The sequence below is a fragment of the Miscanthus floridulus genome, chromosome 8 (genome assembly GCF_019320115.1).
Source record: "Miscanthus floridulus cultivar M001 chromosome 8, ASM1932011v1, whole genome shotgun sequence".
In the NCBI taxonomy this organism is placed as follows: Eukaryota; Viridiplantae; Streptophyta; class Magnoliopsida; order Poales; family Poaceae; genus Miscanthus; species Miscanthus floridulus.
In genome coordinates this window covers 9,323,300-9,335,720 of record NC_089587.1, presented here as the reverse complement: position 1 = coordinate 9,335,720, position 12,421 = coordinate 9,323,300, and the positions used below count along the sequence as shown (strand labels likewise).

The following is a 12,421-nucleotide window of genomic DNA, read 5'->3' as shown; positions in this document are numbered from 1 at the left end:
ACCCCCCGCGCAGCACCAGAGCCTAGAGCCGCCACTCCCCGGGCCCACCCGCAGCGACCCGCAGCGCCCGAATCCGCGCAGATCCGCGATTGGTCGACGCCTCCTCCTCCTCCTCGTCCCCGTTCCCCTCCCCCTTCTCCTTCCCCGCGTCGCTCGCAGCAGCCCCGCCCCGACAAATTCCCCCATTCCCAAATCCCCCCGAACTCCCCGCCGCGCCTGCTCCGCATCCTCGACCCGCTCCCGCCGCCGGCCGCCGCCGCTCGCCGCCGTACGGAATCTCAGGTACCCCGTCGCCGCGGCAGCCCCCGACCCCCCGCTCGCGCGGCCCCGCCGGGATTCTAGGGTTTCGGGCGGGCCGACCCTAGGGGGTCTGCAATTCGCGGGCCGGGCTCCACGCCCCGGCTCCCCCGCGCCTCGGGCGCCGATCGCCGCGAGCTGCGCTGCCCCCGCGCGGTCGTGGGCCCCGTTTCCACTCGTTGGGCTGCCTGCTGATACATGCGGCCGCTGCCACACCGCTGCTCCAGCTCAATCGGGAAGCGCCCCACCCCGGATTCCGCGCAGGATAGACGACCGTTTCCTGCTACCGCGGTGTGTGCTTGTACAACAAAGCTTGCTCCTTTCACGTTTATTTTTTACCCTCTCTTCCTTCTCCCACGTATGGCTTCACTCTCTTGCTCATATGGGTGCCCTGTGTCCAGCTACCGCGCGAGGGATGACCTGAGCCTCCGCCTGCCGCCAAGATGAATGTGGGGCAGGCTGCCCACCTGTCCGGGCAGATGTCTGGGCAGACAGCGCAGATGAATCAGGTTCCCGGCACCGGTGTCGGCGTTGGCGTTGGCGGCGCTGACGGGATGCCGCAGCACCAGCCAATGCAGGAGATGGCGGCGCTCTCAGGAATGGACCAGCAGTTTGTCATGATTCGGACCTCTATGCGCGAAAAGATGTATGTGTTTATTTACTACTGTTCGCTTAACTAAATACTCCAGTTGTAGTCAGGTATTGATTGCACTGAGTTAGTGAGCTTCGGGCTGGCTGAATGGCCACATATATCCTGATACCAAGTGCCTGATCCAAATTGTCTACATGCCCCGACAAAAATATTACCTTATCAAACTTCGTGCTTATAAATTTATTTCCTTGCCATAATTACGAATGCGACAATGGATGCATTACTTATGTTGTTGGCTTTCCTAAAATTTTTTGAGGTTTATTGATTTCCCTTCCTATAATCGCCCAAAATTTAGGTTTGTGACAGATTTTTCTTCAACCCGATAGAGGGTATATGACATCTTTTTTTACTATTCATGCAGATTCGAATATATAGGAAGTAAACAATCATCAGCTGAGTGGCGGAAGCGGTTGCCAGAACTGGCAAAGCGGCTTGAGGAGATCTTGTACAGAAAATTCCCAAACAAGGTATTGCTATCCTATTCCCTTCATCTTTTGCAAGGCTTTGTCAGTATACTAGAGATCAATTATATTTCTGGGGAGCAAAATAAAATCTTGCTGTTTCATCGCCATTTTGTTTTTTTGTTCTTGTATTGTTTGAGCAGAATGACTACTACAATATGACGAAGGGACCGGTTGAGCCACAATTGCAGTTTGCTATTAAGACCTTGAGCTCTCAGAACCAACCCAATCAACAAAACCCACAAATGACAAGGCGAATAGCATCATCCTCTGGCTATGGTACTATGATTCCTACCCCTGGTATGACGCAAGGCACCAGTGCAAGTTCTAGGATTCCTTATGTCACGGAAAACAATGCCCTTTCATCGTCTGGTGGAGTTATGGTTCCTCAGAATGCTAACATGGGTGCCTCAATGCAAGGTGCATATATTTTTACTAGTCCTTTTGGCCTGTTTTCTGTTAGCTGAAGATCTCTAGCCATGATCTAGTGCCTGTGTGCTGAAAAAGGACTTACCTCTTTGAGGGTCTCACTTATCTTCCTTATACTCAAATTTCTTTTGGTTATTATCTGTAAAGAGGAAGCATGCCTTTTGGTGTCTGTGTTGTTTGAAATTGATTTGATCATTTTACCAAGTCAATAAGCTGAAACTTATGCAGTGCCTAACTGGTCCACCATATATTCTTAGCTTTGTTTTGGCAGTCTCTTTATATGCCCCTGATCACTCTTAATTCCTCCACGCAGGTCCGATGTCTAACGGGTACCAGCATTTAAATACCAACATCCCACAAAATTCTACCACAAATAACATCCAATCTACACTGGGTTCAGTTGGTGTTCAGCGACAACTACCTCATATGATCCCAACTCCAGGATTCAGTAATCAACAGAATGTACCTTCAAATCCTGACTATTCAAATGGAACTGGATATTTCAACGGTGAGTCAGCTGTGGCGCCACATATGCAGCACCAGAAGCAATTTCCTAGCAATCAAATTCAGAATATTGGGGGCCACAATAATTCTGGAATGCATTCAAGCATGTTGGACAACTCATCTGCATATGGTTTATCAGATGGACACATGAATGGTGGAATAGGAGTGCATGGGTCAAATATGCAGCTAACAAATAGGACTACAGCACCGGAAGCATATATGAACATATCCCCTTATGGCAATTCGCCCAAACCTATGCAGCAGCCATTCAATCAGCACCCTCAGCAGAGAATACCGAGTAAGCTTGCTGCCTTTTGGCGTTGTGTCCTCTCTTTCACTGCCATCTTATGGGTGTTTTGTCCTATAAGCCATAACATGAGGTTATGCTTGTAAAGGACACCAATCAGAAAGTCTCAATGATTATATCTGGAGCTTGAACCTGTATACTATACATATCATATATATATATATATATATATATATATATATATATATATATATATATATATTGTTGCCCAAACTAACTAGTTTGATTATTATTTAACAGTTATCAAACACAGAAAAATAAAACCTTAAGCTTCTTATAGTTCCTTGCTGCTGGAATTGCCAGCCTTATAAGTAATGTGTTGCCTGTCCCGAGGGAGGAGGGTGGTGATGCTTTTTACCAATCTATCTAGTATCTTAGCACCAGTCTGGATATCTTCAGATGGAGCCTTGTAGGCATGTATGGTTTTGCTGTTGATACTTCAACGATGATAGATGAAATGTTATTAATGAATAGTGATTCTAAATAAATAGTGGCAACATGACATCCCCCTTCTTTCTGCAGTACATAATTGAGGGGTCTAAAGTTCTCTTAAGCATACACCTATATGATCTTTGCTTGGGGAGGTGGTACAGCTTGGCATGTTACTGTTTCGAATTGACTGATTTCTCACGCATTTAGTTTTCTTCGTAGAATTGAAAAAACATTGTGGCATTGTAATGAAATAAATTCAATTTCTTTTTGTGTGCAGCATCAGTTGATATGGCTGGTTCTGGCAGCTTTTATGCTACTGGCTCTACCCCTTTAACCACAGCAAATAGTCAGAGCATGAATGTTGCAAATTTGCAGTCTAGATCAAGAATGAATCAGATGTTGGTTTCCAATCAGTTAAACATTCAGTCCATTCAGCAACAGCCCCAGATAAAAAGTGAGGTTTTGGATCAAACAGAAAAGGTGAATTTTCAGTCACCACAGTTGACTCATGATCAACTACTACGCCAGCACCCAATGCCGCAGCATCAGGTGCAACCTAATTCCCAGTTTGTTCAAAATCAGTATCATATAAATCAACAGCAGCCAAATTCACAGCATCAGCAGTCTATGCTAAGGAACAATTCCTTTAAACAGTCGCAAATGGTTTCCACCCATTCAATGCAACTGCCAGAACAGGGGACTCTGCCACACACTGAACTGGTATCTTCACAAGCTAGTGATCCTGCTGATCTTCCAAGCTTCCAGGGTCAATACCAGCAAAGAAATGCTCTTGACAATGTTAAAGGAGGGCAGATGCTTGGTCGGCTATCTAGCCCTAAAAAATTTCATCCTTCTGCCTCACATGGTTCTCAGCAATTGTTGCCCTCTAATCCGCAGCTTGATGACGGTTCCAATGCTGTAAGCTATGTGCTGAAAGGATCGCAGACAGAGCAAATGCTGCGTCCTCAATGGCAGCCACAAACAATGGAAAAGGCTCCTGTCACTACTAATTCAACACTTGAAAAGCAAATACAGGAAGATTTTTGTCAAAGAACAATGGCACAAGATGGAGCACAACAACCATTTTCATCAGATTGGCGTCTTTCTAATTGCACTGCAACTTCTATTGATCCTGCAGTGCCGAAGCCCGCAGCTGAACAGGTCACTGGAAATATCCATTACCTCCGTCAGATAAAGTGGTTGCTGTTACTATTTCATGCAAAAACATGCACATATCCTGTTGGAAGCTGTAAGTTCCATGGTTGTGTTCAGGTGCAGGAGCTTTTGAAGCATTTTCAGAACTGTCAAAGGAAAGATTGTTCGTTCAGGAGCTGCAGTAAGTCAAAAACGATGTCTCACCATTATAAAACTTGTGTTGATGAGCAATGTCCTGTGTGCAGCGTTGTAAGGAAGTTTTTGCTCCAATCAACTGAACAGGCATCTAAGCAAAAAGCTCTTGAGTCTAGAAAACTTGCTCAACAAAATGTGCCTCAGAGAATCATGAACGGGATAGAAGGTGATAGAATGGATGTTGACCCAGTGTCAGCTGAAGCATTCGATGATCAACCATCTGTTCCAAAACGTTTAAAGATGCATCCTCCATCACCCAGCGGCCCAGAGAATGATATCTCTGTAGTCTCCAATCATCATGTAAACCCAGGCTTTGCATTGCAGGAAACACAGCCTGAGCAGTTTGAGCACAATAACAGGACAGTATATCTGAAACGAGAGGTAGATGCAAAGGCTGACATACGAGCTCCTCAAAAGCCCATAAAAAATAGTTATGGTATTGATGGAAATGTGACTACATCAAGGCACAATGTGATTTCTGGTGTTCCCAGTGAGATGAACTCTCATATCAAGCAAGAAAACTTGTCGGTTGACAAAGAGACAAGTGAAACTGCCCTTGAGGTTAAGAATGAAACAAATGATCCAACTGATGCGACTGTGTCTAAATCAGGAAAACCAAAAATAAAGGGTGTTTCTATGACTGAATTATTTACTCCAGAACAAATAAGGGAACATATTGACAGTCTAAGGCTGTGGGTTGGTCAGGTATGATTTTCTTAACTGAAAGTACCCACTTGCATAGCTGCATTTCATTTCCTTTGACAAAATTGCTGGACCACTGATAAACTGTAGGCTATAGACAACTGAGCATTGCCCTTAGAAAGATGTGGTTCATGCTTGCCTGTTAGCAATTGGGGTAGGCTAGAGATGAAACCCAACATGATCCTTGGTTATGAAAAGCTTTTACCAATGGGTAGTGAATTCGTCTCCTCCTTGTGCCTTCACTACTTTATTAACTAGACTATAATATAATATAATTAAAGAATGGGGTTACAATATAGTATTGCCAAGCTGGCAAGCTCTATTTAGTAACTTTAGAGAAAACTCTTTTCCTGCCAGGGACTAAATGAGATTTTAGTCCACTCCTTGTTTTCTGAGATGGATGGGACTTGTGGGAATTTATTCTTAGCTTGTAAGACATTGTAACTTGTGTTACTGTATCTTAACAAATAAAGTATTTTACCCTCTCCTTGTCAGAAATTAGGAATGATCTTTATCCTGTACTGTTTTGCAAATACAACATTTTTTTCTTAGCTAAAACTGCTGTTCGTACTTCTGTTTTATAATGCTTCTGGTGGAACTTGTGCCTTAACCATACAATGTATTTTTGAGAGGAGCAACTTTTACATGTTCCATCATTTGACAGAGTAAGGCTAAAGCTGAAAAGAATCAAGCTATTGGTCATTCTGAGAATGAGAACTCTTGCCAGCTCTGTAGAGTAGAGAAACTTACTTTTGAACCTCCACCAATATATTGTTCTCCTTGTGGAGCTCGGATAAAGCGAAACGCACCATACTACACTGTGGGTACTGGTGATACACGCCATTATTTCTGTATCCCTTGTTACAATGAGTCTCGTGGTGAGACTATTGAGGTTGAAGGCCAAACATTTCCGAAGGCAAAGTTAGAAAAGAAAAGAAATGATGAGGAAACAGAAGAATGGGTAAGTTCTGCAGTTCCATTGATATGGTGGTTTCATAAAAGGTCAAAAGTTTCTGATATGTTTCTTTTGTGCTAAACATTTTCAAATCATGCATTCTGCAGTGGGTTCAATGTGACAAATGTGAATGCTGGCAACATCAAATTTGTGCTCTATTTAATGGAAGAAGGAACGATGGAGGACAAGCTGAATATACTTGCCCCAATTGCTACGTTGAGGAGGTCAAACGCGGGCTGCGCAAACCTTTACCACAGAGTGCTGTTCTTGGGGCAAAAGATTTGCCGAGAACTGTTCTTAGTGATCATATAGAAGATCGGCTATTTAAACGACTTAAGCAGGAGAAACAGGACCGTGCAGCTGCTGCTGGCAAAAATATTGATGAGGTTAGTGAGACTAGATCTTCTTTGAGAAAACGGTGCCAAATAAATCAATCTGAACACATGACCCATATATTTATGGTTATTCTGCTAAAAAAACTTGGATTTGCCTTAAGAGGATGTACCAGGATTTGAACACAGACCGGCAAGGGGAGAACCCCCCTGAGCACACTGCTCTTACCGGTATAACTCGCGAGAAGTTGGTGTTTATTCTGCGAGTTGTCCTAGATTTGTAATATGAAGAACTACAAGATGGACACCAAATCAACACACAGGTTCTTTGTTGCAGTTTGGATACTCAAGCTCAATGAGCTTTGTTTATTTACCTGATCTTTTAGTTCTTGACAAAACATAATATGGCAAGGCAGTTTTTTTAGTGTAGTTTGGAGGCTCAAGCACAATGGGCTTTGCTCATTAAGATAAAAGTTTTATTAATCAAGAACGCATTAGTTTTATATTTTTGTCGGTACATTCTTTCTCATTTATTTACAAAGATAGTAATAGCCTTTGGTTTGGAGGTGGGACTGCTGCCTATCAATAAGAGAATATAAGTAAACTGCAGATAGCAAATAGGCTGGCGGCTTCCAACATCACCATAGGTGAAGTGGACAAGAACCATTGCACATAACAGGTTTTCCTCTGTATTGATGCAGAGCATGCTTTTGTGAAGTGGTTAGGTTCCTTATTTGGGCTAAATAGGATGACACGGTAGATAGCAGGCAAAGTTACCTTGGTATAAAATTATTTATTTACTTTTGTGCTAGTTTTCCTTGTATACAAACTGTCAGGTACTTCTTCTTTTTTCCATGTATGAAGCATTATGGCGCACTTATTCTTTTTGCCATCAAGTTTGATTCCTGGTATGATTTCGTTTCACTCCATCAAGTTCACTTCTAATTATGCCTTGTTAGATTCCTGGAGCGGAAGGACTTGTGGTTAGAGTTGTTTCATCAGTGGATAAGAAGCTGGAGGTTAAACCACGCTTTTTGGAAATTTTTCAAGAAGACAACTACCCTACAGAGTTCCCTTACAAGTCCAAGGTAAGAATTCATTCTTGTCATTTGAAGCATGAATTCTAGTCACACTCACTAATTTCTGCAACTGTATGTTTATGAAATGTTGGACAGGCTGTTCTCTTGTTCCAGAAAATAGAAGGTGTGGAAGTATGTCTATTTGGAATGTATGTTCAAGAATTTGGTGCGGAATGCTCTTTCCCGAACCAGCGTCGTGTTTATTTGTCATACTTGGATTCTGTTAAGTACTTCAGACCTGAGATTAGAACAGTATCTGGAGAGGCCTTGCGTACATTTGTGTATCATGAAATTCTGGTAATTTACCATCCATGCTGACTTTTTGCGACTAGTACGAATTTATTGCCTTACCAGGTTTTGGTCAAAGCTGTGTAGGAAACCATATGACAGGAAACTGTTTGTTTTTTCCTTTTTTAGCTAGCACTTGTTCTTGGTCTAATCTGTCCCCACTGTGTACAGATAGGATATCTTGAATACTGTAAGCTACGGGGGTTCACAAGTTGTTACATATGGGCTTGCCCACCTTTGAAGGGTGAAGATTACATCTTATATTGCCATCCTGAGATTCAAAAGACTCCGAAATCTGACAAACTGCGTGAGTGGTAAGCCTTATATGTCCAATTGGTCTTGTTGCTTTTAGATCCTCCACCAGTTCTAATGTCTTTTACACCCAGGTACTTATCTATGCTTCGGAAAGCTTCTAAGGAGGAAATTGTTGTTGAGCTGACAAATCTATATGACCATTTCTTCATTACTATGGGGGAATGCAAGGCTAAGGTGACTGCTTCTCGCTTGCCGTACTTTGATGGAGATTATTGGCCAGGAGCTGCAGAAGATATGATCAATCAACTCCGACAAGAAGAAGATGACCGCAAACTTCAGAAAAAGAGTAAGACAAAGAAGATTATTACAAAAAGAGCTCTTAAAGCTGCTGGCCACACCGATCTCAGCGGGAATGCTTCCAAGGATGCTATGTTGATGCAAAAGGTAAGCTTCTTTGATTTCTGTGTACTTCCTGCTCTCATAAATACTCTAAAGTATATTCCTGTTTCACTACCCACCCTAAGTCTCTTTTTTACGTACTTGAATTTTGTATTAATTGGGCCACACACTTACCATGCTCCATTTTGTGTATGCAGCTTGGCGAAACCATATATCCTATGAAGGAAGATTTCATTATGGTCCATTTACAGTATTCATGTAGTCACTGTTGTATCCTTATGGTGTTTGGAAGACGTTGGGTTTGTCATCAATGCAGAAGCTTTTACATCTGTGACAAGTAAGTTGATTTCTTTGGCATAACTGGACCATGCTGCACTGCACATGTTTGATTTATGATTTATCCATCCTGCTATATAATTTTCCACCAGTTTATAACTATCTTCTTTTGGCACATATGATCACTACATATGTGAGTTGGCTCGAATAATTTAATCATGGTTCCATGGAACATTTTATTTTCATCCGGACACTTCTGTCTTGCTCTTTTTTTTTTTGCTTGTAAATTTACTATTGGTGCTCAAATAATCTTTATTTCATCAAAACGTTTTCCCTTGATCAGTCCTGGTGATTATAACAGTTTCTGTTTTATGGTTAGAACTTTTTTTCTTTCTCAGAACATTTCTCTTTGCTTGTAGCATTGTCCCTAGTGCTTAGAACAATTTCTTTTTTTATTGAAACAGTTTTTTTCCTTTGCTCAGATCAATTTCTTGGTGCTTAGAACAATTTCTGCTTCAGGTGTACAAATTTTTTGAGGTGTAAAAATTTCTGTTCCACTTCCACGTGTACAAACTTCAATCCAATATATTATTTGTTCTGCTTGCAAAATGTTCTTGTTTCAGGTGTATAAATTTTTGTTCAGCTGTAATTTTTTTGTTTCACGAGTTTATATAATTTTTTCCCAGGTGTACAAACTTTTCATTCCAGCTGTAGAGACTTTTGTTCCACAAGTGTGTATATATTTATTTGAAATTCGAAGTGTACAAACTTTTTTTTCTTCACAATGATCTTTTCCAAACAGCTTGACCTTGAACCATGTGTTTTTTAATATTATTTTTTATATAGAAATTTTAGTGTTCATATTTTGTTACTTTTTCTAGGCACAAAGTCTGAGCAAAAAGAGTAAATGACCAGACACCCAAAGTCAAAGTCTTCCAAAAATTGGGCCACAACTGTATTTAGGGCTGGATAACGAGCCAGCCCAGCTCGGCTTGGCTCATTTAGCTCGCGAGCAGGCAATAAAAATCACAGAAAACATAATCTGTTCATTTATCTAAAACTTAGGAATAATAATAATGCAAAAACAACTCATCCATAAGCCTTAAATCAAACAAATAGATTAATGCATACCGACATATATAAATACAACAATGTACTAAAGCACTACACCGTACATTCATGGTTCATGATGCATCCATTAATGATTATCCATATATCCATTTAAAACAAAGTGATAGCATCATAGTAAGTACATATCTCCAAGGTCCAGGTCCAACTATCGACCAATTGCAGAGTGCAAGACATCAAGTTATACAGAACTGATATAAGTTCAAGGCCAACAACTTTGGCTTGTTAGGCTCACGAGCCAGCTCGTGAGCTGGCTCGCTAACTACACGAGCTGGAATGCTGGCTCAGCTCATTGAAAAATGTAAACGAGCCGAGTCGAACCGAGCCACTAACGAGCCGAGTCGAGGGAGCTGTTGAGCTGGTAGCTTTTCGTCCAGCCCTAACTGTATTCCCCTTGTCAATTTGTCCTCACCATTTAATTTTCTTTCACTAATTGCTAGTCTTGTATACAGTTTTTCAAGATGGATAAACTATACAATTCTTGCTTGAGTTCTTTTGGTGAAATTGAATATTTTGTTGGTCCAGGTGTTATGATGCAGAACAACAACTTGAAGACAGGGAGAGGCACCCAAGTAATAGTAGAGACACACATATGCTCCATCCGGTACTATCCCTTTTCGTTCTCAGTATAGAACTCGAGCAAATAGATTCTCAAGATATGACTTGATTCTCTCTGTTTTAGGTTGACATTGTCGGGGTGCCCAAAGATACCAAAGATAGAGATGACATCTTAGAAAGTGAGTTTTTTGACACCAGGCAGGCATTCCTTAGTCTTTGCCAAGGAAATCATTATCAGTATGACACACTTCGCCGCGCAAAGCATTCATCAATGATGGTGTTGTACCACCTACACAATCCAACTGCACCAGCATTTGTCACTACGTGCAATGTCTGCTGTCATGATATTGAAACTGGTCAAGGCTGGCGGTGTGAGATTTGTCCAGATTTTGATGTGTGCAACGCTTGTTTCCAAAAAGGAGCGGTTACTCATCCTCACAAATTAACAAACCAGCCATCAGTTGCTGACCGTGATGCTCAAAACGCAGAAGCTCGGCAAATGCGTGTTCAGCAGGTAAGCCTTCTTTTAGTTGTTACCCACTAATATTATGCTCTTGTTCCACCATTGCTAAAATATGTGATTTAAGTTTGGTTATATGTGTCGCAATTCCACTTTCTAGAACCATTCCAGAAAACAGTAATGCCTAAATCTATTGTTTTTTTCATGATGCTGCAGCTAAGAAAGATGCTTGATCTTCTGGTACATGCGTCGACATGCCGCTCTGGTAGTTGCCAGTATCCTAACTGCCGAAAAGTAAAGGGACTATTCCGTCATGGGATGCAGTGCAAAACGCGTGCTTCAGGAGGGTGTGTCCTTTGCAAGAAAATGTGGTACATGCTTCAACTCCATGCGCGAGCTTGCAAAGATTCAGATTGCAATGTGCCGCGGTGCAGGTTCGTTGACGTCCTCCTCTTTTGTGCATATACATATTGTTTCTGTGTTTACTCGTATAGCATTGCCGTCTGCAGTAGACCTGATTAGTTGTGGTAAACTATGCACAGGGATCTGAAGGAGCATCTTAGAAGGTTGCAACAGCAGTCTGATTCCAGGAGGAGGGCTGCTGTAAATGAAATGATGAGGCAAAGAGCGGCGGAAGTCGCCGCAAATGAATAGTTGCCTCTGTACAGGTATACTTTGTGGAAAGAGGATAGGAAGTATGCAGTGTTGCTCTCCTCACTCCCACACCAAGGAGAAAGCTTGGGATGGTTGAATTATAGGATTGGTAGGTAAAGATCAACCGCTTCACATGGATTTCTTATGACGAAGGTCTCGGTCATCCTTTGCCTATGGTTAACAACATATAGGCTAAGGAGCCGGCCCCGCCCTTCCTCCAAAGAGCTGAAGCGGCAGGGTGCACCGTAGGCTGTAACTGTTTGTTTGCACCCCCTCCAGTGCTAACCAGCTACACCCTGCTTACCGCACTGATGTTGTCGTCGACTGGGCGCGTTGCAACCCTTGGGTGCGGTGAATTCTTTGATTTGACCTGTACTAGCTGAACTGATCTTCCCCGTTGCTGCTTGCTGATGGTGTATAATAGGTGTCTCCGGACAGTGTCAGTCGTGTATTGCTGAAAATTTGGTGTAGCTGTTGTTCCCCCTCTCCAGTCTCTTCTTGTCTCAGTCCAGGAGAGGGTATATGTTAAAAAAGGGTAAAAAGGGCTGGGCGTTATTGGACAAGTATTTGTTTTATTTCTGCCCCCCATTTTGTAGGACTCATCTTTGTTAAAATATAAAGCAAAGTAAATCCTCCATGTCTTCTCTTGTAGCGGTACTGCTCCATAGATTTCCCCCCCCTCTCTCTTTCTGGTGCAGGTGGCCCAGGAGGGCGACAAGTCGTGACATGTGTACTATTGTGTTGTCAAATTTTTGTGGTATATCTTTTTTTTTTTACGAAACAATTTTTTAGTGGTATCTAGCCAATGGAGTTTGGTTCGGTCTTTCGGATGATGGAGGACGAAGTTGAAAGGGATGGGTTGATCCTGTTTTTGTTAGGGGAGTTCGGTCCACTGACGATGAG

General features: G+C 42.3%; 1 protein-coding gene across 1 annotated transcript; it reads left to right on the top strand.

The window, feature by feature from the left end:
• The first annotated feature begins 86 nt into the window (after window positions 1-86).
• LOC136475660 (probable histone acetyltransferase HAC-like 1) lies at window positions 87-12,153 on the top strand. The gene is made up of 17 exons (XM_066473240.1): window positions 87-588; window positions 699-943; window positions 1,311-1,416; window positions 1,554-1,830; window positions 2,153-2,641; window positions 3,360-5,137; window positions 5,799-6,095; window positions 6,197-6,475; window positions 7,381-7,509; window positions 7,597-7,797; window positions 7,960-8,102; window positions 8,175-8,487; window positions 8,640-8,779; window positions 10,372-10,450; window positions 10,529-10,918; window positions 11,081-11,298; window positions 11,407-12,153. The coding sequence occupies exons 2-17, from the start codon at window positions 741-743 to the stop codon at window positions 11,516-11,518; spliced, it is 5,154 nt and encodes a 1,717-aa protein (XP_066329337.1). The 5' UTR covers window positions 87-588; window positions 699-740; the 3' UTR covers window positions 11,519-12,153.
• Window positions 12,154-12,421: the final 268 nt, after the last annotated feature.

Excerpts from the sequence above, each read along its gene's own strand:
- LOC136475660 (XM_066473240.1), top strand. The coding sequence starts at position 741 with ATGAATGTGGGGCAGGCTGCCCACCTGTCCGGGCAGATGTCTGGGCAG. Across the intron at positions 1,831-2,152 it reads CATGGGTGCCTCAATGCAAG|GTCCGATGTCTAACGGGTAC; the intron begins GTGCATATATTT and ends TCCTCCACGCAG. Across the intron at positions 6,476-7,380 it reads CTGGCAAAAATATTGATGAG|ATTCCTGGAGCGGAAGGACT; the intron begins GTTAGTGAGACT and ends ATGCCTTGTTAG.